The sequence below is a fragment of the Fukomys damarensis genome, unplaced genomic scaffold (genome assembly GCF_012274545.1).
Source record: "Fukomys damarensis isolate Sample0158 unplaced genomic scaffold, DMR_v1.0_HiC HiC_scaffold_5, whole genome shotgun sequence".
Taxonomy (NCBI): domain Eukaryota; kingdom Metazoa; phylum Chordata; class Mammalia; order Rodentia; family Bathyergidae; genus Fukomys; species Fukomys damarensis.
Genome location: NW_022900917.1, coordinates 83,419,914 through 83,446,492, shown reverse-complemented (window position 1 = coordinate 83,446,492; position 26,579 = coordinate 83,419,914). Strand labels below are relative to the sequence as shown.

General features: G+C 48.3%; 1 protein-coding gene across 5 annotated transcripts in view; it reads left to right on the top strand.

The window, feature by feature from the left end:
- The window catches only part of LOC104872897, a 501,420-nt gene that overhangs the window by 43,951 nt on the left and 430,890 nt on the right, over positions 1–26,579 (top strand). For 3 of the 5 annotated variants that reach the window (XR_004516035.1, XR_004516036.1, XR_004516038.1), the window contains exons 2-5: positions 11,017–11,184; positions 12,970–13,030; positions 13,485–13,620; positions 24,115–24,173. Coding sequence is in view for 1 of the 5 variants with exons in the window: in XM_033760898.1 (XP_033616789.1) it covers positions 11,017–11,184; positions 12,970–13,030 (229 nt within the window). In the remaining 4 variants the exon portion in view is untranslated. The remainder of the gene's footprint in view (positions 1–11,016; positions 11,185–12,969; positions 13,031–13,484; positions 13,621–24,114; positions 24,174–26,579) is intronic. The other 2 variants (XR_004516037.1, XM_033760898.1) reach the window with 2 other exon arrangements.

The following is a 26,579-nucleotide window of genomic DNA, read 5'->3' as shown; positions in this document are numbered from 1 at the left end:
TCAGAGAATGCTTTTGGTTTCATTGACTGTTTTTGTCATAGATCTGTTTCCTTGTCCTTGTTTTCGTTATCATCTCTATCCCTCTACTTCTCTGTGTGTGGTTTGCTGGTTCCTTTAGTAGATTCTGTGCCATTGCTTTGGCTGTCTTCCTTCTGATGTCAGAGCGTTGAGCAGCAGCTCCCTTAAGCACTGCTTTGCCGCATCCCCCATACTTACTGCCTCTTTCTTCTCTTCATCCCACTTTTGACTTTCTGTGGTAGGAGTGGTACTGGAGCTGTGGTGTGGGACTCTGGCTTGGGCCTGTCACTGATATGAGTGTCCTGAAGGGTGGATGATCTTCAAAGGCCTGTCCACTCTGGGTGCCTGCGTTGGTAGGTGAACACCCCTTTCTTACCCCTTCCTTCACTTCATTTTGGCTTGCTGGCTGGCCACCTCTTGTTGCCACCAAGGCTGTGACAGAGTGGTCTGATGTCTGGAGGCTGCTAGGTTGTGTAAGGGGGCTTCACTTGCTTTCATTCTGCACAGTGGCCACAGTTTGTGAGGGGACAGAAAAGAGATGCTGCTGGAAGAGGAACCATACATCTCAGGACAGAAGAAGGATGCCTTTGCTGAGCACAGATGGCTCTAGGAAGATGTATCAGGCATGTGTGGCCCATTCTCTGCCACCATTTTGCATAGAGCCTGGGAGGAATGGAGAGGTCACTCCTGTGCAGGGGCTAATGGGCAGTGGCTAGTGCATCTCCTAGAGACCTGCCTAGGGCTTGTGCTGGGGACATTGTCACTACCCTGCAGTTGAAGCACCAGTCATCATTCCAGGTGGCTATCCCTCTCTGTCTAGAGGCTGAGGGGTCACAATAGAGCAGAACAAGGTGGGAGACCATGGGACTGTAGCAGAAGAAGCCAGGAAAGGGCAGTAATAGGAGGTGAAATCAGGATGCTGGAGGTATCTGTTCCAGGTGGGTGGGGCCAGAATACTCTCAGGTGGACTTTGGCTTTGTGGGCAATCAAACGTGGAATCATTAGTGAGCACTGAGGCTTGGAGTGAGATGATCTGGACTTGCTTTAAGCAACATTGCTTAAGCTGCGGAGGGAGAGGGAGTTGGAGTACAATGTGGTGGAATGGGGCTGAAAGGAGTAGCAGTGGATAGGTCTGTGAGGTAGGCAAGAAGGCCAAGTGGGATGCCTGGCAACTGGGAGCAGTAGGGTGAGGGAGCTATGCAGCTTTTGTATTCATTTATATTCATTCCTGGGTGTTAAACAGGTTGTTGGCCAATACTGTTGTGGGCTGAACTGAGCATGGAGGAATTAAGGTGGGCTGTGGTCACTAGAGCTGAGGCTCTGCTGCAGGGACTGGAAGGGAAGGATTATGGAGGCTGAGGTGGAGACAAGGAGGGGGCTTGTGGTCACCCTGGTGGAGCTGCGAAGGGGGCCTTAGGTAGGCTGGTCTGGAGTTCAGGTCATACCCAGGGATGGACCAGGATGGCAGCATTCAATGAGCTTCAGGCCACAAGGCTGGTAAGGTCACTGAAGATGTTTGCATGGGGAGTGGTGGTGAAGAGGTGGCCCAGGGCAGAGCTCTGGGCTAACACTTGGAGTTCAGTTTAGGGAAGGAGGTGAGAGCCAACTGAGTCCAATAAGCATCCATGTGATTGAATTATTGAGGGAGGAAAGTTCTCACCCCTACCATCAGCCTTTTCATGACTTGGGGCATAAAGTCATCTCACACCTCATCTTTGGCTCTGCCCCTGCCATATGTGGTTCCCCTTCATCTGCCAGCTGCAGATGCTTCCCAGGAGCCATGTTGAGGGTGGGGTCTAGGTAAAAGGGTGGTGGGGTCCCACCTGCAGGACATCTATCTACCTCATCCTTTGATGCCAAGGCGCAGTGAGTGGCTTTGAGGCCCCAACACCTGCATGACATCTGCCTTGAAAACTATGTGAGGTTGGGGGCACCTGGGCTGCATCTCAAAGGGTCAAGAAGGGTTCTCTTGTTCCTGCCAGGCCAAGATCCTTTCCTTGCTTGGCTGTGTGGGCCCAGAGTAGGGCCACGGCCAAGTTTGCCTGCTGTTAGTCAAGTGGAGAGGGAGGCTGGCCCCAGTGGAGGATGACTGGTGCTTTTTCATTTATCTTTGGGCTTACACTCCTAGTTGTAACTGGTGTGGTACTGGGGGGACCTGGAACTCATCTCTTGTGTCACTGGTCTGGAGGTGAGCAGCCTCACTTAGGGCCCTTTAGAGGTCACCTTCGTGCAGCATGAGTGCTCCTCCATAAGACAGCAGCAGCTGGTCCTCCTCACTGGTGCAGACACTGTTTACAGTGGGTCCCTAGGACTCTGAGCTGCACATGTATGGGGCATTTGGGGTGTTCCTAGTGATGGCAGCTTAGCAGCTCCCTGGTGCCATCCCTGCCATCAACCATCTGCCCCTACCTAGAGCTCAACTTGCTGTTTTTCACCCTCATCTGCTCACCTGTGCCCGCTCTACCACTCCTGTCTCTTTTTGTGTTCTCTTCCTTTCCCTGCCCCCTTCTCCCTATTTCCCTCTTAACATCTTTCTTGAGTGGCATCTTTGCTGTTCTTCTCTCTCCTTATGGGCTCTTATTTGTTCATCTTTGCCTCTTGCTCTGACTGTCTTCATTTCTCACATTTCTGCATCTCCATTTCTCTTTATATTCTGCCCACCATTTCTGCTTCATCCCACCCTCTGCCTCTCCCTGTTCCTCTGCACCCCTGGCTGTGCCCTCCCTGGGCCTCCTGTGCCCTCCATCTTTCCCTCTGCCTCTCTGCTCATGGCTCCTTCTTTGCCCCAGGTACACTGCAGCAGGAGACCAACAGAGCCATCTTGGCCAGCACCAGTGCCATGAAGCAGAAGTCAGAGCTAGTTTGGGGGTCCTGTTGGGTATGTTTCCTTGGGGACCTGGGGCCTGGCCAAGGCAGAGCCTGGTAGCGTGGAAAAAAGGAGGGCCCTGGTATCTGCAGTAGTCAGAAAAAACACCTCTTTGATTCATTGATTTTTTTTGTGTCATTCTTAGTCTCCATTTCATTGATTTCTGCTCTGATCTTTATACTTTCCTCCTTTGGGTTTATCTTGCTCTTCTTTTTCTAGAAGCTTAAGATTCAGCATTAGATTGTTTATTTGAGCCCGCTCTGTTTTCCTAGTGTGGACATTCACTGCTATAACTTTCCCTCCTAGGACGGCTTTTGTTGTGTCCCACAGATTCCTGCATGTTGTATTGGCATTATCATTTATTTGTAAAAACTGACTAATTTCTTCTTTTATTTTCTCTGTGACCCATTGGTTTTTCAGGAGAGTGTTATTCAATTTCTTTGTGTTTGTGAAGTTCTTGCAGCTTCTTTTTCTATTGATCTCCAGTTTAATTGCACTACAGTCTGATAATATACATGGGATAACTTCAACTCTGCATTTACTTAAACATGGTCTATTTGGGAGAATGACCCATGTGCAGCAAAAAAGAATGTATATTCTGATTTCATGGGGTGGAGCACTCTGTAGATGTCTGTTAAGTCCATTTGTTCAAAAGCTTGGTTCAGTTCTAGTATTTCATTGTTGATTTTTTTGTCTAGGTGACCTGTCTTATTTGTGACAGTGGGGGATTTAGATCTCCACTACAGTTGTATTAGTGCTTATTTGTTTTTTCATGTCCTTTAATATTTGTTTTGTATAGTTGGAGCATTAGTATTTGGTGCATATATATTTATGATTGTCATCTCTTCCTCTTGGATTGTTCCCTTTACAAGGATGTAGTCACCTTCTTGTCTCTCTTAATTAGTTTTGGTTTGAAATTTACTTTGTCTGTGAATAAGATAGCTATCTCTGCCTTTTTCTGGGTTCCTGTCTCATGGAGAACTGATTTCTATCCTTTTACTTTCAGTCTATGAGTTTCTTTCTGAACTAGGTGCATTTCTTGTATACAGCATATTGTTGGATTTTGCTTCTTAATTCATTCTACCAGTCTATTTCTTTTGATTGGTGAATTGAGGCCATTAACATTGATGGTTATAACTGATATGCATTGACCTATCATCATTGTTTTATTAAACTGTTGTTGGCTTTTTAAAATTTTTCCCCCTTTCCCTTTAATTTCTTGCCTTGTCTGTTGGATTTACTCTGTTGGGCCTCAGGGAGTTGTGATTGTCATTGTCTTTTTCTAGGATATTATTTAGAATTGGAGTGCTGGTTTGGTATTTGTGAAGTTCCTTAGATATTCTTTGTCATGGAAGTATCTTATTTCCTCATCAATTTTGCAAGATAGTTTTGCAGGATACATCAGCCTAGGTTGGAGGTTGTTTTCTCTTGGGACTTGAAATACCTCATTCCAGGCTCTCCTTTACTTGAGGGTTTGTGTTGAAAAGTCTGCTGTGATTCTGGTGGTCTTTCCTTTGCATGCGATTTGTTTCTTTTCTCTAAATGCTTGTAGTATTTTGTTCTTCTGTTGGGTTTCTGGGATCTTGACTATTATATGCCTAGGTGTAGATTTTTTTTTATCATGGCTAGTTGGAGTCCTATATGCCTCACTTATCTGTATGTCAAATTCTTTTGCTTTGTTTGGGAAGTTTTCTGTCATTAATTCTGTGAACAGTTTTTTATGTCATTTGTACTTTCTCCTGCTTTTTTATGGATTCTATTCTATTCTATTATTCTTCTTCGTATCATCTAGGAGCTGTTAGATCGATTTCTCATGATCCCTTATATTTTAAAGAGATCCTTTTATTCATGGTCACTGATTTCCATCCTGTCTTCTATATCTAATATCCTGTCTTCAGATTAGCTCAGTCTGTTATGTAAACTTTCCTGGATATCTGTTTGAATCTGTTTCATGGATTCCATTTCTTTACTATGTTGGGCATTCATGGTTTCCATCTCTTTCCTATGCTGGGCATTCATGGCTTCTATCATGGTCTTGAGCTCGCATATTTTTTTTAAATCTGTTTCTCTTCTAGAGTCTCTAATCATGCTATGCATTCTTCTCACCATCTCGGTAGTTATCTGGGAAATTATTTCAGTTTTTGAATTTTTCTAGAGCCTCATTCATCTGTTTTGCTACTTCCTGTGTGATCAGTTCAGGATGTCCAGGTGGTTGATTATCAGACTTATTCATCTCATTTCCCCCAGAATTTGCCTTTGGTAAGCTGGAAGTCTGTGTTTATGCTTGAGCCTTGTTTGAATGTCTTGCCTTTTCTATTTTTTTTTTTTGATACTGTCCTTTGTTTGATACCTGGGTTAATACTTTGATCTTCCTGTTATAGTGTGTCTTTAGGTTTTGAGTTTCTAATGACTCTGAGACAATCTCTTTTACATTATACCAGGAAGGACAATTGATTAGATCAATCACAACATCTTAACCCAAGTGATAAAATCAGCAACACAAAAGCATCAAGTGCAGCTTAGAAAATGATCATTTGTGGTAGTTATTAATCTGTCACCTTTAACTGTGTGAATTAAATCAAAATTAAGACTACGGCTCTGGACAATGGCCTTTATGAGCCCCCTGTGCTTCTGTGGTGTGAATCCAGGTAGCAAATCCAGGTACCAAAGTAGTTGGGAGGCCAGAGGTGCCCAGGGGTGGGGAGAGCTGCTGGTGGCCATGTAGCTCCGCTTCTTACCAGTCTGCTGCTGAGGTGAGGGTGGGGCTAGGGTAAGAGCTGTAGGCTAGCTCTAGGCAGTTCCGCCTCTTATCAATCTGCTGCCGAATGTCTACAGTAGTCAGGAATGTGGCAGAGGCAGGATAGTTGGAGACTGATATACAAAGATGGACCCTCAGGCTGTCCCAGGTTGGCCTAATGTGGCTCTGGGGTTCAGGAGCCAGTACATTCAGTCATTTGGACTGTAGCTGTTTCTTGAGCCTGGCTGTGTACCAAGTAGAACCACTGTTAGTCCCTGGTCTTTAGGGGTTTATGTTATAGTGGCATGATTCTTCCTGGCCTGGCCTTTCTGAATGGAGATTGATGATTGCTGTCCTTAGTTCCAGTGTCTTCTATCTCTTCTGCTGCCCATGTCTTCCTATCCCATGCTGCCTCCCTATCCTGTGCCCCCTCTGCTTACACTCATCATCCACCGTGCCTCCACATGTGCCCCCACCTTGCTTCCCGTTGCAGTCAGTGCCCTGCTCCTCCCAGCCATATATTCATCACCATTCCCACTACCACATGACTGTCCCAGCAACACTACCCCAGCTCCACTGGCACATTTCACCCATGCCAGGTCAACACACTGCCTCTTTGTTATCCATACCCTGACCAGGACACTAAAGATTGGAGGGTGTTTGTTACAAAAGATTAAATGCTTCTAATTTAAGGTTTGAAGAACAGAAGTAGTCAGACTTTCGCTGCCACCTGCCGCCTGCTCCATATAACTTTATTGTACCTACTCTCACCAATTGCAGATGTATTGGCTATGACTGCTCTTCTGACAGTGTGCAGCCTGAATAGTTGAAATGCACTGTCCAGCCAGCAAATCCTAAATACCAAACATCTGGCCCTTGAATGACAAAGTCTGCCACCCTCTGCTGGAGGAGGTGCATGTGGGGTGGCACAACTTTGCAGGGGGCCACTACTCAGCAACAGAAATGAGATTTGGAGACCTGCTGTGGTGTGGGCGCACTTCAAAGACAGTGTGCTGGGGGAAAGAAGCCAGGCGTGCCTGCAGGCGTAGTATGAGTTCTGTTTGTGTCACATGTCCAGAAATTGCACATCTTTGGAGACAGAAGGTGGATTAGTGGCTGCCAGGGGCTGAGAGTAGGAGGGGACGAACTGCATTCAGGCGTGAGGGCACTTTGATGTGATGAGAATGTTCGAAAACTGGGTTGTGGTGATAGTTGTACAACTACATACCTAAAGCAGGTGGGTTGTATGCTCCCTAAATTTTGCTTTAGTGATGGTATTACTAAAAAATTAGTACACTCAGTCCTCAAAGTTGAGATATACTAAAATATATGTCATAGAGGCAGTAGCCAACTGTTCAGTGATGGGGTAGATAGTCTTACAGCACACAGGCACATAGCACTTGGCTCTGGACAGCCAACAGCTATTTTGCATGTGATTTAGTAATCACAGCCACAGCTGTTCAGGGGGAATGATGGGTGCTTCTGTGGTTATGACTCTTTGGTGGGACATTGTGACTCCTTAAAGGGTGACTCAGCAATATGATCACCATCATTTTCAGTGGCTTGGCTACCTTGCTGTCCATGCCTGACCTTTTCACCAGCAGAATTGTTTTCTTATTCTTTGATAGCACATGCTTTCATCTGTTATTCATGTCTTCATTCATCAGACATGCTCACTAGTCACCTCTTATGTGACATGTGTTGTACATCTCAAAGTATGCTGCACTGAGATTTGTGGCACAGGAGCAATCAGTCTGACTGAGCTGTTTTCTGGTGAGGTTGACTACTTGTTGGGTACAGTGAGTGGAAGTTTATTTGATGTCTGTTGTGCCTTTGATTTTGTGGGACATGTCCACTAATGTAAGAAGCAGCTCCTTGATCTGTGGAATGATATCAATCAAGGCTGTGATGACCCCACCTGGTCCATGGGAGGTCACCTTAAACTAGGCCTTGTGCTGAGTCTGTCACTCTCTTCTATTCTCCAACAACATTGCTGGATGGTCTCTGTCCTTCACATTGAAGAGGGTCCTGCCTAAAGTATTGCAGGAAAGGTGGAACCTGGCTGGATGTGAATTCTGCTCTTTCTAGGTCCAACTTGTACCTCTTTATATGCCACCAGGCTACCACACAGAGCCTGAGCTCTTGAGCATTCAGATGGGCTACTCAACACAGTCATTCTTTGGTGTTCATAGGGGATTGGGTCCAAGACCACCCCTGGATACTGAAATCCATGATGCTCAAGTCCCCCATATAAAAGGGGTATAGCATTTGCATATAATGTATGCAGCACATATACAACTTAAAGGAGAAAGAATTAATTTTGGTTCTTGGTTTCAAAAGTTTCAGTCCATTGTTAGCTGGTTTCACTGCAGACACACGGTAGAAGGACATGGTGGAGGAGGCTGCTGAACTCATGGCAGCCAAGAAGCAGACAGCAGTAGAAGAATCAGAGAAGAAGGAGCCAGGAACCACATATGATTGCCTCCCAGACATAACCAGAGGTGTGCTTTAAAAATCTCTTTGGCATCTCTCAAGCCAGTAAAATTAATAATCAGGATTAACTAGAGCTGAGGTTAACTAGAGGTTAACCCACCCCTGTCAACATGACACCCAAATGCATCTCCTATCCTGCATCCAACTAAAAAATGAATTAATTCCTTCCCCCAAATCTTAATCTTCTAGTATTGCTCAAAAGTCCCAGTCCAAAGTCTGTTCTGAGTCTCAAGGCAGCTCTTAGCTGTGAACCCATATAAAATTCAAAAAGCAGGTTTCATGATCCTAAGATATAATGGCACAGGGTAAACTTTTTCATTCCAAAAGGGAAGAATGGGGGGCTGGTAATTAATGGAACTAAAGTAGACTGAAACTCAGCAGGGCAAATATTAATTTCTGCAGTTCCATGTCTGACTACATGTCACTATGAGGGAGGGTTTGGGCGGTCTCATCCTTGTATCCTTGCTGGTTGCAGTCCATATTGCACTTCTCACTGTCTCACTGTCTGTGATATTTTTTGGCAGAATTTCCATGTCTCTGGTGTTTCCAACTTCTAGTAGTCTCCATTGCAGCTTTACTTTTGTTGTCTCTTAGGGGTTCCCCTGTGGGCACTTTGAACTTGTCATACACTGTCTGGTATGCCAGGCCTTCCTTTGAAATCTGGGTGGAAACCTTTCTGACCCTGTAACTCTTATATTGTGTATGCCTGCAAAGACAGCATCACATGGATGATGCTGAAGTCTGCTGCCAGTGTAAGCAATAAGCTGGCTGCCTTGATCACAGCTGCAGCAGCCTCTTAAGTGCCTGAATGGCTGACTTAGGGAATTACTTCCCTAGCCATTCCTGAGTGGCCAGGGTACCCTTGGACTCTTCTCAAAGCAAAAATCTTTCAAAGATTTTGTAGTTCTACATCCTTGAACCTACAAGTGTCTTGCTGATTCCTGAGATGCTTTCAAGGCACTTTTCTTCTTGTCCTGGTGCAGGGTACTTTCTTTTTAATGTTGCTAATTTCTTCAGCATCTATACCTCCTTTGGTCTCAACCATATTGCTTCTTTTCTGGCCAAATTTAAAGTTTTAAATCTTCTGCTTTGCTTTTTGCTCCTGATTCTCACTATAAATCTGGCATAAAGCGTTCAGCAGTATCCATTCCAGAGCCTGAATGTTGGGCTACCTTGACACTTATTCTACCAGATTAGTTTGTTGTCCTTAATCTCAGCCTCATCCAGTTTTAGGAATGGGCAAAATACAGACAAATTCTTTGGCAGACTTAATATGCATGGCCTGTAGTCCAAGTCCTCATTTCCATTTGAAATCTCATGAGCACAGTCTTTACTGTCCACAGCTTTATCAGCATTCTGATCTCTGAGTTCCCACCAGAATCACCCATCCATCTCTGTTTACAGAATTCTAGGGCTTCTATAACCTGCACCTCCAAAATTTTCCACAGTCCTCCTACAAGTTCTGTAGTCAGGTATAATCACAGCCATAGCCCCACTCCTGATACCATTTCTTTTTCTGTTAGCTTTCTCGTTGCTGGGATAAAATACCTGACATATATAACTTAAGAGAAGAGTTTTGGCTCATGGTTGGCTGGCTTCAGTGCAGACATATCATGGCAGTAGGGTATGGCAAAAGAATCTTCTCAATTCATGGCATTCAGGAAGGAGACAGTGGTGGAAGAACCAGAGAAGAATTGGCCAGGGATCAGATATAGTCCCCAAAGTCATACCCCCGTGACTAACCAGACATACTGAAAAATGTGCTTTGCTAATCTCCTTGGTGTCTCTCAAACCAATTGGCAGTCAAGATTAACCATTACATCTCATCTAAGAAACCAACAGGTGTTTATTGAATGCTGGTGTTGTGTGAGGGCCAGTGAGGGCTTCTGAATGAGGTATGAATCCCTCCTTTGATGTGCCTGTCAGCAATCAGCTGAGCATTCTTTTATTCAACTTGGGTAGCAATCATGAATTGGCAAAGTGCAGCTTCTTAGATGTTAATGATTCCAGCCTTTGAATGCCGGTGGCACTCAGCCCTTAGTGTTACATCTCAGCTTTGAACGCCAGCATCTCTTGACTTAGTGTTATAGCTCTTAGTGTTTCAGCTCCTGGTGGCTTCTCACCATCCCTCTAAATTAGTTCCTGAGGACCTGAGGCTTGTGGGCACGCTTGGTGGCTTTCTGGAGCTCTTTCAGCAGCTTTCTCTACTTCTCTGGGGCTCTTCACAGATCACTACAGGTCTCTGCTGGATATTGCCAGTGTCTTCCAATCTCCTTTTGTCTCCATAGGTCACTACCAGTCTCTGCTATTCTTAGGTCTTCACTGCTCTGCTACTTCCTGGAGCTCTTCAGGGCTAATGGCCCCTAGTGTTACCAGCTTTTTTAGGGCAATCCACATAGTCCACTCTACCTGGATAAGAATCTCAGGAAGGCAATAGAACCACCCAAGTAGCTGAGCATTGGGACCTGTCCTGAAGCATGTGGTAGGTAATACACCTAGCCTACACAGAGGAGTATAGTGGGATGCTATTTATATAGAGGAGGAGTGGGCCTGTACATGCATAGTTTCCTGCATTTTGATGATCTGTTTTGGGACTTTTAGAGTCACTCAGGATGGCTGCAGAGCAGTCATCTAGGACAGGAAAGCATCTCCTGGAGCAGTGATAGAGCATCTAGGTCAGCTTCAGCTGTCAGGGAAACAGCACAGTAAATTTCATGAGAGGCTTCTATTTGACAGCTCCTGTATCTTTGCTATGATGATGGGGCTGACATTGTTACCACTTTCATGGAGTCTCTGGGAGGAATGGCTGTATTCATTGGCCTATGGGGTTTGAGATTTTTTGGGGATATTAGCAATGGGCCCTATTTCCCCTGAATCTTTGCCTGTTATGATGGTTTTCCAGGGTTTCTCAAGTGCTCAGCAGCACCGGAATGGCCTAGAGTGGAGCAGGGATCACAGCTGTTGATCAAGCTATGCCTCCTGTCAGTGCAGCCCAGAGGGCAGTTGCTGAAGCAAGCGCAGCAGTGGTGGGAAGATGCTGGAGCCATTTCTTCAGGTCACCCTTGGGGAGGTGAGGGGGAAGAAGGAGGAGGGGCCTGATAGCCTCAAGTCAGATCATACCTTGTCCAACTGTCAGAGGGAAAGGGGAAAGGTTTGGCCTCATTGTTTTGTATCTCATTCTTAATGGGGCTGTGGATGACTCACTGGCCTGGGGGAGTGCAGGGTGTGATAAGGGCCCAGTAGCAGTGGTGAGACTAGCTGCATGTCTGTGGCTCCCTGGGGGAATGACGTTGTGGGCCCATGGTAACTGGAGGTATGGGGGAGCAGCTGCCAGTGTGGGGGATGAATGGGTGGAGGAGAGAGGTCTTGAGTCACAGCCAGCTAGGCATGAGGACACGGCTGCCTGAGTGGTGAGTTTAGCTCAGCCTCTGTTGCGTAGGGACAAAGAGCCCGTGCTCCTTCCATGGTTCTGCAAGAATCTGGGATTAAGCCCCCGTGAGCAGGTCTCTTAGCAGCTCACCACATCCTGCCTCACTTCTGGGGTATTGTAGTGAGGATAAGTGTCATCTTAGCCACAGCAATAGCCCAGTTGTCCTCCTTTCCAGTGCTCACTGTTCTTGCAAGGTAGACAGAGAGCCCTTGTTTGTAGACTCCAGAGTGTGACAGAAGCCCCAGTGCAGTGTGCCCAGGCCCCTACTCTGCTTCCTGAGCTGGCCTGATGTGCTAGGGTGCAAGATCCCCCACATATGATATCAGCATAGCCTCCCAAAGTACACAGGGATGTGTACCAGGTGGTACTCTCTGGGAAGAAATTGTGTCTGATGGCTCACTGTGAAGGACTGCAGAGCAGATGGTATTTGGCTCTCTGAGCTCCTTGCTCTGTCCTCAAGGTCATTGGTTCTTCCCTGGACAGCAATATAGGCTACACAGAGCTACTGTGAAAAGGGCAACCAATAGGTCCAGTAACTATGGCACAGGGTGGAAAGCCTGTCTTGTGGCTTATGCAGCAGCCACATCCAGCTCCTTCCTTTCATGGGAATGATGGTGGTAGATGGCCATGCACGGAAACTCACAGATTGGGTGGGTGTAGTCTGTAGCCTGAGAGGCCTGTGCCCATACTGATCCAGAGTACTGGGAGGTGATGTGATCTCCTTACTGCCAGTTCCATGTGGCCGGATGCAGGAGGGTGGACTTTGCTTGGCAGCGATGCTCACAGCAAACCTGAGCAGGTAGCACTGGATTCAGGGCACACTTGTCCTGACTTGTCCTCACTTGGTTGGCACTTCTCCCAGAGCAGTGGTGGTAAACCTATGGTGTGTCTGCCACAGTGGGCTCTTTGTGTCATTGAAAACTCTAAAGGCCATCAATCATAGAGGATCAGCTTAGTGATCATATCCTATAGGTGCTGGGGTGCATGGTGAACATTCCATCAGGGGCATGGCCAGGGAGATGTTAGGAAGACTGATGGTTGGATGAGGTGTGAGCATGGCTCACAGCTTGACCTTGAGGCCAGGTCCACCACTTACATTGCCTGCTACAAGCCAGTCAGGACTCAGGACCTGATACATGAAACAGGTCTGTGATGCTTACATGTCCTATTGTGCTATATCAGAGCAGCTCCTGGCTCCTGTGGGCTGTATTGCCAATGTCTGTGGGATTCAGGGGGTTTAATGTCCATAGGGTAGGGTGTTGGCTGAGGAAGAAGTAGTGATGACCCCAGTCCTCAGGTGGGGATGTGATGATGCATGGAGAAGGTGGAGTATGTGGCCTTGCCTAGGGGGAGAGGGTTGCAGAGGACTGGGAACAAATCCCCCCATGTGCTTGGAAACTTAAACTTGTCCTCTTTTTGCCGTAGGAGCGTCTTCAGCTGGACCACCTGAAAACCCAGCTCTTGAATGCCATTTGGTGGTGCACAGGTGAGACACTGCAGCAGGGTTGATCCCTGGACACCCATGCTGGCTCTTGTCCCTGGGGTAGCCTGGGCAGAGGAATGGGCCCTCCTTGGGGACCTTGCATAGGTGGCAGGATCCGAGTGGCATATTTCATGAGTTTTATCTTTAGAAGTGCTGTCCAAAGGTGCCCTCACAGGAGCTCCTGGGGGATGACAAGAGCAGGTCTATCCCCATTTTGACAAGCAAAGAAACTGAGGCCCAGTAGGGTTGTATGCATTGGCAGAGTCCATCCAGAAAATTTCTGCATATCCAGGCCATGAATCTGATTTCCCACAGCCTGGGGCAGCCCATCCTGTTCGAGAGGAGCTGTGTTATGCTGAGTTGCTATCTGGTATCTGGTGTTTACTTGACCATCTCTTCTCTATCCCCAACCTTTTTTATTCTTCTTGTCTTTCTTCTCTTATACTTTTTCCAACAGAAAATTACAGAAAAGTCAGAGCACTGTTGACCATGGCACAGAGGGGCATTGAGCATATGGGTACAGAGTATTTACCACAGTCAGTGGATGTTAGGGGACATCACAGAATCCACTGCCATTTGTGTTCCAGGGAGGGGTAAGTAATGCCAAGGGAAGGCCCTGTGTGAGGAGTCTGCCTCGATGCACAGCTTTCAAAACCTGAGCATTTTGACCTTCAGGCTCTGGTACCATGCTTGACAAAGAGTTGGTGCCCAGAGGCCTAATTGGCAGCAGACTATCTTAGCCAGCTTTTCATAGCTGTAACAAAATTCCTGAGGCTGGGTACTAGTAAGGAGGTTTATTTTGCTTACTGCTCTGGAGGCTGAAAGTCCAGGGTCACATGGCCCCTTTGATTCAGCCTTGGTGTGGATCTTGTTGGCATCACCATGAGAGGAGTATACGCAAGAGTAATCATATGGTGAGGCAGAAAGCCAGAGTGATTCAGGGGTCTGGCACTCTTTTATGACAACCCATTCTCAAGGGAGCTAACCAGGGTCCTGCAAGAGCTTCTGCAATCCCTTTTGACAGCATTGTCCTAATGGTCTAACCACCTCTTGCTGGGACCCACCTCTTAGACATCCTACCACCTCTCACATCACTACAATGGGGACCAAGCCTCCAACACACAAATCCTTGGGGAACACATTTACCCATACCATTAACACTCTCTCGTCCCCCCACACTTCCAGGATAACCTCTTTGTCTCTGCTTCCTTTCTACCCCCTGGAGAGTTCGTATCAGTTTGTGTCTTAGTGACCTTAGCAGAAGTGGCCTGGAGCTGCAACAGTCATTATCGGGCTACAAAGACTTTGATTAGATTTCAGGGCTACTGAGCTGGCCTAGACAAGACTGGAGGGGTGCACATCCTGGAAAGAGGATTGTAGCATATCCTGAACTTCCCTTTGAGAGACTGGGTCTGGTGATGTACTTCCATGATGTGCCATTCCAAGAGATGAGGCAAGAAGAGGAAATTCACAGCCTCAGCACTGAAACAAGCTGGTGCTTGGGCCCAGGGTGGGGTTCCTATGAATCCTGCAGTCCCACTTGGGACTCCCAAAGATCCAGGAGAGACAGAAATAGGCCAACCTGTGAAACCCAAACCTAGCCTTGGATCATGTCCCATCTAGATCCTTTCTGGAGGAAGAGTCCATTGTCTAGAGTCTCATTTTTTATGCAATGTCTGGGGTTTAAACCAAAATTGCTAGGTGTTTCTGATAACAGCATCAAATTCCCTAAGCAAAATAAAAATAGAGACTGAGACATGAGTAGTACAGATGTGGGAATAATCAGACGTATACTTAAATTATTTATTTTTTGTTAGTATGTGAAAGAAAATAGACAAAGTGGTAGGCTTTCACCGTGGAACTCAGAGGGCAGTGGGCACGTGTCCTTGTAGTGATTCTGCAGGTGGGATGAAAATGTCTTCAGACAAACAAAGACTGAGAGTCGGTGCAACAACAGGGCCATCACAGTGGAAAAAAGAACATGATTTCAGATGGAAGCACTATTACAGAGAAGGATGAGGCACAAGAGATGGTGGCTTGGGCTAATGCTGTTGTGGATTTGTGGGGCTTAAGATGTGGGCCATTAACAACAGAGTAGGAAGCAGAGTGGAGGGCACCTGTGTTGTAATGTCCTTGTCTCATCAGAGAGGTGGCTGGTGGGCCACTAATTCAGAGCAGATTGTCATATGTCCAAATGAGAGTGGACCTCAGTGGAGTAGAAAGCAGACATGAGGCAGACAGAGTAAAGAGTTGGTTCAGTAGGAGGGTAGTAAAATGGTTAGACTCTTTTCAAGATGTGTCAAGATACAGAGAGAAAATATGAAGTGCTGGTGTCAGGAATATAAATGAAACAAAGTCTTTGTAGATAGGGGAGGGTGAAGGGGGTGAAGGGAGGGCAGGGGTATGGGGAAAAAATAAGAACCAAGACCTATCATGTAACGGTTCAAGATCCCAATGGTAAATGTAACTGTATTGTTTGCTTAAAAAATAAATGAATATATCAGTGTAGAGTCAGTATGTTTAAATAAAAGCAATATAGAGATACTATAAACAACTTTATGCTGATTTTATATGACTATAAAGTGCTTTAGAAAACTACAACAAGCCAAGATGTACAGAGTCTGGAAAGTTCAACTTTTTTTAAAGAAATCAAATCTAATAGTAAATATGCCACAAAGAAAACTACAGTCCTAGCTGGTTTAGTTGGTGCCATCTTCCAAGTGCTTGAGGGGTGAATACCAAGAACTCCCACAAATGATGACAGAGTATGTAGCACAGGGAAAGAGCCTGCTGTGCTTTCTGCAGCCAGCACTGCTGGATTTTAAAGTCTCATGAGGCTGATGTAAGCAGTGAATGACATGTCAGTCTCTCATGCACATAGAAGCAGAAGTCCTAACTCATTTAAAATAGCAGATAAAAGGGATGATACATTATAAAGTGAGTGGCTCTAGGAATGCAAGGTTGGTTTGCATTCAGAAGCCATCAGTGTAACTCACCCATTAATAGAATACATGAGAAAACCTATGAGGTCACCCTAGCAGTTACGGAAATGCATGTAATAAAATTTATCCTCACTCAGGGAGGCCAAAAAATCTTGTCAAAGCAGAGATCAATAGGAATACCTTTGACCTGATCAAAGATGTCTTCAGATGCCTGCAGCCAGTACCACACTCAGTAGGGGGACATGAAGGCTTCTCCTGGGACCAAGAACAGTCACAAAGTCTAGCTCTAGAGTCAAGTGTGAGCACTTACAATGGCCCCACATGTATGTGAACCTTCTTGTACAGTGGCTCTGCAGTGGATGTGAAGTGATTTTTTGCTGAATGCACATAGTAGGAAACTACTACTGTTAAAAGAATGAACTGTGGCTGTTGGAGTCCACCAGTGGTATCTTAGACAAAAAGGCTGTAGCCAAGTACAATACACTGGATTCTAGTCCTGCAGATTTTTAAGATCAGGCCAGATGAATGAGGCATAAGAAGCTGGGGACAGGGTGATGATGGTGAGTTGGAGGGAGGTCTCTGGGCTGGCCAGGCTCATCTTGGCTGGAAAGTGTCTCCCTTGCATACCCACAGACCAGACACTTAGACTCTATGTGCTGAACTGCAGATAGCTGCTATGTCTCCATATCACTTTAATAAGGAGGAGATGATCAACAGTACTTCTGAGAAATTATGAGAGGTTAGATTATTTCCAGGAATTTTGCTGACTATAATTGATGAGACACTATTCAACCCTGTTTAACAGAAGGCTGCTTGCCAAGATGATATTGCAGGTTTAGGGCTTCTGAGTGCAGGCTGAACGACCCTGGCAGGAATGAAGGATACCCACTGCTATTTTCTCTTACCTGAGTTTAGCACTGGGTGTGGGAACAAAAAGCCAGACTGTCTGGAGTTCCCTGTCTTGGCTGTGGTTGGACATAGCTTCCAGCTTGGGTCCAGTGTCAGTCTCCAACCCAGGCCAGGCTTAGCCAGTGGGCAGTGCCTGAGTGGTCTGGCTGCCCCTATCATGGCAGAGCTGTACTGTTCAAGGTTGGGAACAAGCCATAGTGACCTGTCATGCTTTCTGTATTCAGAGCCTTCTGACAGTACCATCATCAGCTAGGTCAGCATTGATTTCCATCAGAGCTCTCTTGTCCACAGGCTGGCCAGAGGCCCTCAGCATGCTTCCCTATCTGGGGTGAAGGGCAGAGTTGTCCTTGTCTTCTGGTCCCAGTTCCCTTTAATTTACTATGGGGCTGGGAGGTAGCTACCACTACAGCTCTGAAAGCCTCCAAAACTTCCATAGGCTTCTAATTAGTCCTGTGTCATTTGGAGAATTTCCTAAGAGAACGGTTAGCACCCTACACCAGGATCAGGATGCACTGGAAAGTGCCGCATTTCTAAGAGCCTGAGCCCTGGATGTTGCCCTGGGTCTGTGCCTCCTTGGTCCACCTGAATGGAAGGTGGGCAGGATTGTCACTAGCATCATGGTACCCTTGCAAGCTTTGTCTCATCTTGTGGGAAGTCTGTGCAGCCCCTTCCCCAGTGGACACATTGCAGCCTGTGTTTCTTCCTTCTCAGCATAGGGGCCAAGCCCTGGGCTGGGAGGGAGGAGAAAGCTGTCTTTGTTGGCTTCTGGAGCTGGAAAACCATCACAGCCTTAGCTCTGTGCCCAGCACCTTGCCAGCAAATCCTTAATCCCGGCTTCAGAGCTAAAGACCCAAATTGGGCTTTTATGGGCAGCATAAAGAAGGGCTTTGTCAGCTTTTCAGGAGGAGTGCTGGGAGGGATCACAGCTAAACCCTTTCTTCCTCCTGTCTTTTGTTCTGCACTGCTGGGGAGTGCAGTGCCAATGTAGAGGTGAGGGTGCTGGAAGGGGTCTCTTTTAGCTGTCCTGTTCCAAGCTGCCCCTCCCTGCACACATTCTCCAGACAGAGCATATATGTCCTGTGCCCTCTCTACCCTGCAGCTCCACCTTGCATTCTGAACAGGTGGCCTGATACTCTCTGCTCTCAGCTGATGGGAATCTTCTCCTCATGGGAGAAGTCTCACGCAGCCTGCCCGATGAGTTCCTGTTGACCGGTCCACACCGTTTGGTTGTAGAAATGGACTGTATACCTCACCTGCTAGCCTGTATTAGCTGTCAGAACAGGGCTGCTCTTAGGGCACAGGGGCAGGACTGCTCCAAGGAGGGTCCCATCTCTGAAGTCCTAGCCATGCATGCCCAGGCAGGGACTCAGAGTGGGGAGACAGTCCTCAGCTGGGCTGTTTTAGGCCTGTTGCACCAGAGGCTGCATTGCAGTGCCCCTGGTACATAGCCCTTGCAGGAAGCACCATCTTTCCTGGTCTTCCACTAGAAGATTGGAAGTGCCATCTCTTGATCACATGTCTTTACTGTGTCTGGTCCTCACTCACTGTATTTCCTTCTGTCCACATGGTACCTCTGCCACATAAGTGGTATCAGCTTCATTTTATAAAAGTAGGAAGGAGGGTAGGATAAGTTAAGGTACCTGCTCAGGAGCACACAGTTATAAGGCTTCAACTTAGCCAAGAGAACCAGACTTGATAGTAGGGATTCCCTTGTGTGTGTGAGGTGCCTGTTCTTGCAGTGCCAAGGAGAATTGATGGGCTAGACAGCCCTGGGGCTTGGTGAGCTCGGACTACAGGATTTGGGGTCATCTTGTTTCCATCCTATGAGGATATCAAGGCCCAGAGAAAGGATGAGACTGGCCTGCCTCACAGCAGGTGCCAGTGCTGAGAGAGACCTGTGCCCAGATTTTGTCTGAGAGTACCCTGGGAGTTAAGAGAGGTTGAAGTGCAGAGGGAGATGCATAACCAGGCCTGGCTGAGGGCCAGCGCCTCTCTCCTGTGCCCACCCACTAGGCGCTGCTCACTTCCTCCCACCCACATGGGAAGAGGAGGCAATAATTACTGCTTTGGAGGATAGTGCTTGTCAACAAATCTTTTAGAGATTTTATTTTATATTCATCTAGCCACATTTATTTATTTAAAGGCTCTTCTATCTTTCCTGTGGTGTTGAGGAAGGAAAACTACTGAGGTTGGCTTCATGGCCCACTCTCTAGGCGAGAGCTACCATGCTCACCTTGGGGTCATGAAGAAATAGTACCTTGCTGCATGGTTTGTCTCCTGAAGGCCCTGGTGGATATTGTTGTCACTGTGGTTCTTTCATCACCATTGGTCTCATGTGGAGCCGTGAGATCCTCTGATACCTGCCCCTGGATACAGTGTCATGAACACACAGTGGTCATGGCATCATGTGCCCACCTAGAGTGGCTTCTGCCCAGAGAGTGCTGGGCCCAGCTGGGTTCTTTTCTGTCCACCCACTTCAGCCCCAGGCCCAGCCTAGTGTTCACTTTGGGCCCCCAGATGTATGCTAGGAAAGAGTATGAGGAAGAAGTCTCTTTCAGATGGTTTTGGAGCCTTTCTTCTAGACTTGAGCCATAGTCCTGCCTCTGCTAACAGAGGGAACTCCCTCAGAGCTCAGGATACTGGGACATCCTGTAGGTGGCCATGGACCACCCTATCTTCCTGACATGTTTCCCTGGGCCATAGGCACAAATGCGACCTGGATTGGGCTGCCCACAGGGAGTACCATCACCAGGGAGGCCAGGTAGGGCATAGTGACTCTTTATGGGAGGCTTGTTTTATTGTATACCCTCCTTGGAGTCTCACAGGGCTCTTCAACTGGTGTAAGGTTGGCCAGAACCTGTGTGGAAACACGCTGAGCTAGTCACCCTATATAGGGTGGCAAGGTGGCCTTTGTTCCAGACAAATGTCAGGGTCCCATAAGAAGAACAAAAGAGAATGTGAACAAGCTATGGCATCTATAGCCCCCTTTCTGGTGACCAGAGGAGGGTCCTAAAACATGTCTATAGCAAGAAGAGTTGCATGGGTTCTCATCTTGCCCTGTGGCCTCCATCCCCAGCTGCCTCATGGGAAGCCCAACAAGAGTTCTGGCCATGGAGTGATTGAGTCGTGTGGCATCTATGCCTCTCCTGTCATTGTGTATCCAGTACTGATATCAGGAGTAATTGCTGTATTATCTTTGATGAGGTCAGTGGGGCCCAACATGATGGAAAGAGGTAGAAAGGCTGCTACTTGTATTCCAGACCAAGCCCAGACTCCCACACCTAGTCATTTCTATATCATTGGTACCCCAGATCCTGCCCCAGGACAACACCTGGGGACAGGGACCAGTTAACACTCAAGGCTATGTTCCAGAGAAGGTGGCCACATTTTCAGCCAAACTACTGCTTGGGGCTTTCCCGTGAAGGCAGATGTGCCAAGCTTCTGAAGCCCCATGCTTTGAAGGGGGCATTTCCCAGACCCAGGAGAAAAGACCTTGACTATACTGTCTACAGAGAACAAGGAAGAGTCCAGGGTCCTCAGGGATTGTAGGGGGGTGTCAGGCAGAGGTGGAGGCTATGGCTGTGTTAGACTCTGATGTTGGAGCTAGAGGATCCTCTCTGTCCTGAGAATCCTTTTCCAACCTGACCAACACACAGGGGTTCAGATGGAGACCCAGAAATGGGTTCTATTGCCAATATTTCATAATCTGGTGAATTAAAGAACTAAGTGAAGGAACAAATTGAAGGAACCTTGAGGTTCCCTCCCTATGGTTCAGCCAGTGAGGGTTCCCTGGAGATGTGTCTACCCTGCTTGTGTGACATCAGACAGCTACTTCCTCTCTGAGCCTCACTTTCCGTAGCCTCTGTCCTCAGCAGGTGGGCCTGAGGTCAGTTGGGCTTTTTAACAGGCTCTTAGTGGGTCCACAGCACCCTAAATGAGAAAGTAGACTTCATGTTCTTGTGCACAAGGCATATTTCTGGGGTTCAAAAAGACTGGGAACATGGAGCATTTCATGTGCTCTTTGGGCTAAGTGCCAAGCTTAGATTCTGGGCCCAGATGTGGCAACCTGGCTTGGAGCACAGCTGTGGGTAGAAGCCTGCCAACTTCTCTCTTCAGATAGGTGTGGGATAAGGACACATATCACAGGATAGGGGACTGGTGTCCATCATCCCTGCTTCCTGCCAACTGCTTACAGCTTTCCCAGGTTTTGGCCTTATCTTCCCCTGCAGCATGCATGATGTGGCCCAAGAGCTTGTGGTGACACTGACTCCCAGGGCTTAGAGTTGCCAAGCCTGAGGCCCAACATCTGAAGGCTTGTCTGCCCTAGAGCAGAGGCCATGGCCTGCTCAGAGGAGGAGGAGGAGGAGGCCAGGCTTTCGGAGGAGACCAGGGCCTGGGTGTAGCCTGACAGGGTCTGTGTCTGTCAGTAGAGTCCCCAGATCCCTTTTGTGGAGCTGGCTGATGATGAGAAGATCTTTGATGGAAGTGACAAGCGGCAGGGCCAGGAGCAGGTATTGCTTCTGGACATCACAGAGGAGGACCTGGAGGCTATCTGGCTGCTTGAGAAGGCCAACTTGCAGATGGTGGTAGGCTGAGTGGTGGCCGTACACACTCTTGGCTTTCCACCTGGCAGAAGCTGGGTTGGGGACCAAAGTTTCTGTAGGCTCAGCCTTACTGTAGCACCATGCATCCTATGGTTTGTCCCACAGCTTGGAGCAGATTGAGTTCCACAGCCTTGGCTGGGCTGACTGCCCCTCCTGGACCGTGGTGTCTGGTGCATGTGGTAGAGGCTGGAGCCTGGGGGTCCCTGTGCCTATTTTCTCTTTCTCAGCTTTCCTGGTAGTGCATGCCCTGTGTCCATAAGCCAGGACCTGTGTCAGCGTTATACCTCAGCCTCTGTGCCATTTTCCTTGCTGCCTATTTAGATCTGGAGATATTTAACTTAACTAGTTCTTCAGTGATTGAGAGTATTGCTCAGACTTGAGCTTGCAATTTTGGGATACTGCCAACAGGCGGCAGAATGAGTCTCAGGACAGTTCTAGGGCTGAAGACTGGATGCTGCTTGCTTTTGGGTTTTTAGGATTTCCACATGTGTGGTAGCTCCTGGCAAACACGTCTGCAGCCCACAGACAGTTTGTGACAGTTGCTGAACACCTGAAATGTCTGAGAGAGCTACGTATGTGAGTCCGTGTGCAAGTGCAGTTGTGCCCCACCTCTGATATTAAAGTGTGTGTGGAAAACAGGAGTTAGTGGCTTGACAGGGACACAGCTCTGCAGGTCATCACATGCAAGGTTTGTGTGTGATTGGGCATGTTCTCCCTTCCTCTGGGCCTTTTCATCCGCAGGGGCTCCTGGGTATGCCCACTGTGATACTCTTCGGTACAGGGCTTCTGGAACACATGGCCCTTGAAAGCAGATCCTTGTAGAAAATGGGAATGTAGGCAAGTTCGGTCAGAAAACTAAGTCACTGGCTTAGAACCTGTCACCATCTCTCCAGATGACCAGCAGGCTTCCCACTGTGGGAGGAAGGAGACACCCCACAGGGAGCTGAGATTTGTTCCCCTTTCTCCCTTCTCCCCTTACTTTAAGGCCACCTCTCTCTGCCTCTCCCATGTCCCCCATCCCACTTCAGCCTGGTGCTTATTTCTCATGACTTCTGCTCAGTTCCTTCTACTTCTGGGAGCTGACCCCATTTCTATCCTCCAGTTCCTCAGATGGGATGCTGCCGAGGTCCCAGCCTTGCCCTGAAGGAGGCAGCTGGGGACGGTGTCTTCAGCTGCACAGAGGTGTTCAGAAAGCATTTAAACATAGTTGTTCTTGGGCTGGGGGATTTAGCTCAGTGGTTCTGGTGCCTGCCTCACAAGCGCAAGGACCCAAGTTCAATCCCCAGTACCAAAAAAACAAAAACAAAAACAAAAAAACAGTTGTTCTTGTTCCTCTTCTGGCACAGCCAGGTCCACTTTTGAAGAAAGCAGAGACATAGATACAGGAGCCTGGGTGGCCTAGAGAGGCAGTTGGACCTGCTTCTCTGTAGCTACACATCTGAAATCCTAGAAAGCTAGGAAAACAGCCTTTGGGAAGCACTCCTGGGCCTGTCCTTTGGGAGTAGAGGAGATTTCATAACGGTGACAAGAGGGAGATCTTATTGGACCTCATGCATCCAGGGAACAGAGGCATGAACCAAAGCACATGCTACCACCAGGTCCCCGCTTCCTATGAGGAATGGCTGGCCTGAGCTGTACTCAAGCCCAGGGAGCCCTTGGGTAGGAGACTCATCCCTCTCTGTTCTCCACAGCTGATTCAGTAGAGGAAGTGGGGTGAGCCATGGAATTTCCCATTGCCTTGCTCCCAGGGATGCACTGGACACCTGAAGCTCCTGGTGCCTTGTGCAGCCTTCTGGGGGTGCTCTGGATGGATGGTGCCAGCTGTGTGCTCAGGCTGCTGCAGCAGTCCCAGGGTGAAGTCACCAGGGGTGCAGGCTTTAGGTGGTGCACCACTGGACCCTCTGTGGAAAGGTTTCTCATGCCTCAGGTTCAATGTGATAAATGTGGGCAGAGCACAGAGCTTTCCCATGGGTGAGGGGCTCCCAAACAGAGGCTGCTGTGATTGTCCAGTTGAGAGATACAGGGGCCTGGCCTGGGGCGGGGGCTAACCTAGAACACAGGTTAATTTAGGGCCAGGCCTTGTCCAGACTTGGTTTCTCACAGCTTAGCACCTTAATGGATTTGGTAGGGCAGCTTCTCTGGCATACCTCATCTTTCCAGCCTCAATTTGTTTATCTTTACTGCAGACACCATACAAAAGGCTAAGAGCCTTATGCCAGTGTACAGCAGGTATGGATGGAAGGAAAAGCAGAGGGAGTATCATTCTTGGAAGACATTTGCCATAAACACTACTCTTTCAGCAATCACTCATTCTCTTTGATCTTTGAAAACACAAAATACAAAATGCAAATTGTCACTAGCTTTTAAAACCCTATTCCAGTCTGCAGCAGGTCCTGGGCCAGCAAGGGCAGGAGGAAGTCAGCCAGCTGACCCCTTGGAAGTAGCTGTGACCACAGGGCCATCCATGAGGCCCAGGCCCTACAAGACCAGTTGCTCTAGAGTTGTTGGGAGAGCTTATGAAACAGCCTCAGAGGGACAGTTCAGTGGACATAGAGGTGTGGGCATATGGGGACACTGAGGCCGGGGGCAGGGGTTAGTTGATCTATCTCTGATACCTTCCTGTTGTCTTCAGGCTTTAAGCTAAATCCTTGAAGGCCAACCACAAAGGAGCTCTTGGATCCCAAGTCTTATGTGAGTAACTTCTGAATGTATAAAACCATGCAAATTCCAAAGACCCCAGGGATTGTGGGAGGTGATGAATAGTATGTGGGCTGGATATTATGCCTCAGCGGGTGTGCAGAGCTGAGTGCATGGTGGGAACCCCCACCTAGTGGGGCCAGTGTTCCCATGCAGTATCCCTTCTCTTCTTGTTTTCTCCTCCCCAGAATCGTCCCAGGGGTTAATAGCCAGGATTGGGATTCATAAGCTGGCTCTAGGCTGAGGTTTGTACTAAGTGGCTGGGTGACCTTGAGCTGCCTCCTGCCTTGTTCATTCCTTCTGCAAATAGACAGGTCTAGGGATGCTGTTTCTTCAGGGGTCACCAGCCCAGAGAGCGCATACGCCATTCAACAACACTAGATCCTCTGGGGCTGTTTAGAGGACCTAATGGGTGCCTTGGTTTATGGGAGGGCACAGGCCTGCAGGGGACCCTTGGGCGTGGGTCTTGGTGGGCCTGCCTGGGCCTGGTCTAGTTAGATGCTGAGTGAGTGTCCTGACATTGATCTCAGGAAACACTCCATTTTGCCCTTGAGACCCAGACCTGAGGCCCCCTGTGCCATCTTCTGTGATGAGCTAGGTCATGGCACTGCTGGTCCCCACAGCTCCCCCAGACTTGGGCTCAGATGAGACCCCTTGGAGTGATCCTCCTGCTACCTTTCCTGCTCCTGCATTCCTCATCACATACTGTAGTTTCTAGGATCTAGCTCTAGCTGTGCTCCTGTCTATAGGTCCCACTAGAATACTGTTCCCTTGGTGTCATGGCTGGGTCCCTGAGGCCTGCAGTACTTTGCTCCAAGACATTTATTGAATCAACCCCTAAAACTGGTCAGTCTTCCACAGTGACAGTGGCCAGGCCCTGCCCCTGATTCAGTATACTTACTCACAGGGTAGTGGCCTCTCTTCTCTGGGGTGGGCTCAGGATGCAAAAAATAGTGTCTCATACTTGTTCAGGGAGCCTGAACTCTGTTCCTGTCCTGTCCACACAGCCTTCTCTTGTCTCTCTGCTCAGTGTCATGGGGACGATGCCTGCTCACCCAGCCTTGGTCTGGCTTCTCACCACATCCTCTTGTCTTGACCTTGTCATCTTCCCCCGGGGCCTGGTTTACCTTACTTTACCAGCTTTGGTTCTCTTCCTGCCTGCTGCCTGCATATGTTCTGGAGCAGTGTGCCCCTCTGGAGCTGGGCTGAGGGGATGAAATGAGGTGTGAGGAAAACGGGCAGTCCTGTAACACCACTGTTCTGGCCCATGCTTATGACTGTACTTCTCACTGGTTTGCCTTGGGCTTCTCCATCTTTATTTCTTGTTCAGGAATGGAACTGAGAAAAATGTTAAAGTAATACTGACCCCACAATGACACAGCACAGTGCAGGTGAGGATTGAGAGATTCCAGGTGAGGGAGCAGCCCCTTCCTGGGTATCCTGGCCCATTTACTGCCCTAAACACAGACTGTTTGGCCTGCATACAGTGTCAGGCCTGCGCTGTAGAGCAGAGGCACTCCTTTGCATAGGCTCGTGTCCAGCTGGTGAGTGAGGATGAGTTAGGGAGCTGTATGCCACCCCGAATGCAAGCATCACTTATGGGAACAGTGAGGCAGAGGACTGATGCAGTCCAACCCTAACCCAGACACTTTTCTCCTTCCTGTTCAGTGCCCAGTAGCAGTTGGCCTCCCAGGGAGGTGGGGGTTGAGCCAGTTGTGTGGAAAAGTGAAATCTATGGGTAGGTCTCTTGGATGGGAGGCAGCTGCGGGAGGATCCTTGGGTACCGGGCCTCCCTCCCAGTCAGCCCATTTCCCCTTGCCTGCCTTAAGTCTGAGGCTGCTCACCTCAGGCTTCCTAGCATAGGACACCTCCCTGGCACCGGTCCCAGGTGGGAGGCCCAAACCTCACCCACCCACAGGACCCTAGGTGTGAGGTGCTGGAGCTCACAGTCTCCTGGCTGGCAACTCTATCTGGACTGTAGAGATGGAGAAGCTGTCTGATGCATCACTGAGAGTGTGAGCTTTAATTGTATTTTGTCAGTGTGACGCTGCATATAGGTGAGGAGGAAGTAAGATCGATGGGCTACAGTGAGCGGTGTCTGAGGACCAACTAGGCCATGCCCAGGAGCCACTCTTCTTTCCCATGGCAGGCAGCTCTGTATACCCAGGCCTGCCCTAGAGCTCTGCAGACCTTATGTGTGTTAATGTCCACCCACCTCCTCTGCTTGATCAGGAGGGTGCTAGTGCCCAATTTGGCTTTCTACCCTCTGAGGCTCAGCCTGTGGGCCCTGAGATGATGTGGGGAGCTGGCAGACATACAGCAAAATGGCCCAGTCAGCATCAATGAGTGGGGCCCAAGCACCTTCACTCTCTTCCTCCCTTGTCCCTCTCCAAGCCCCAG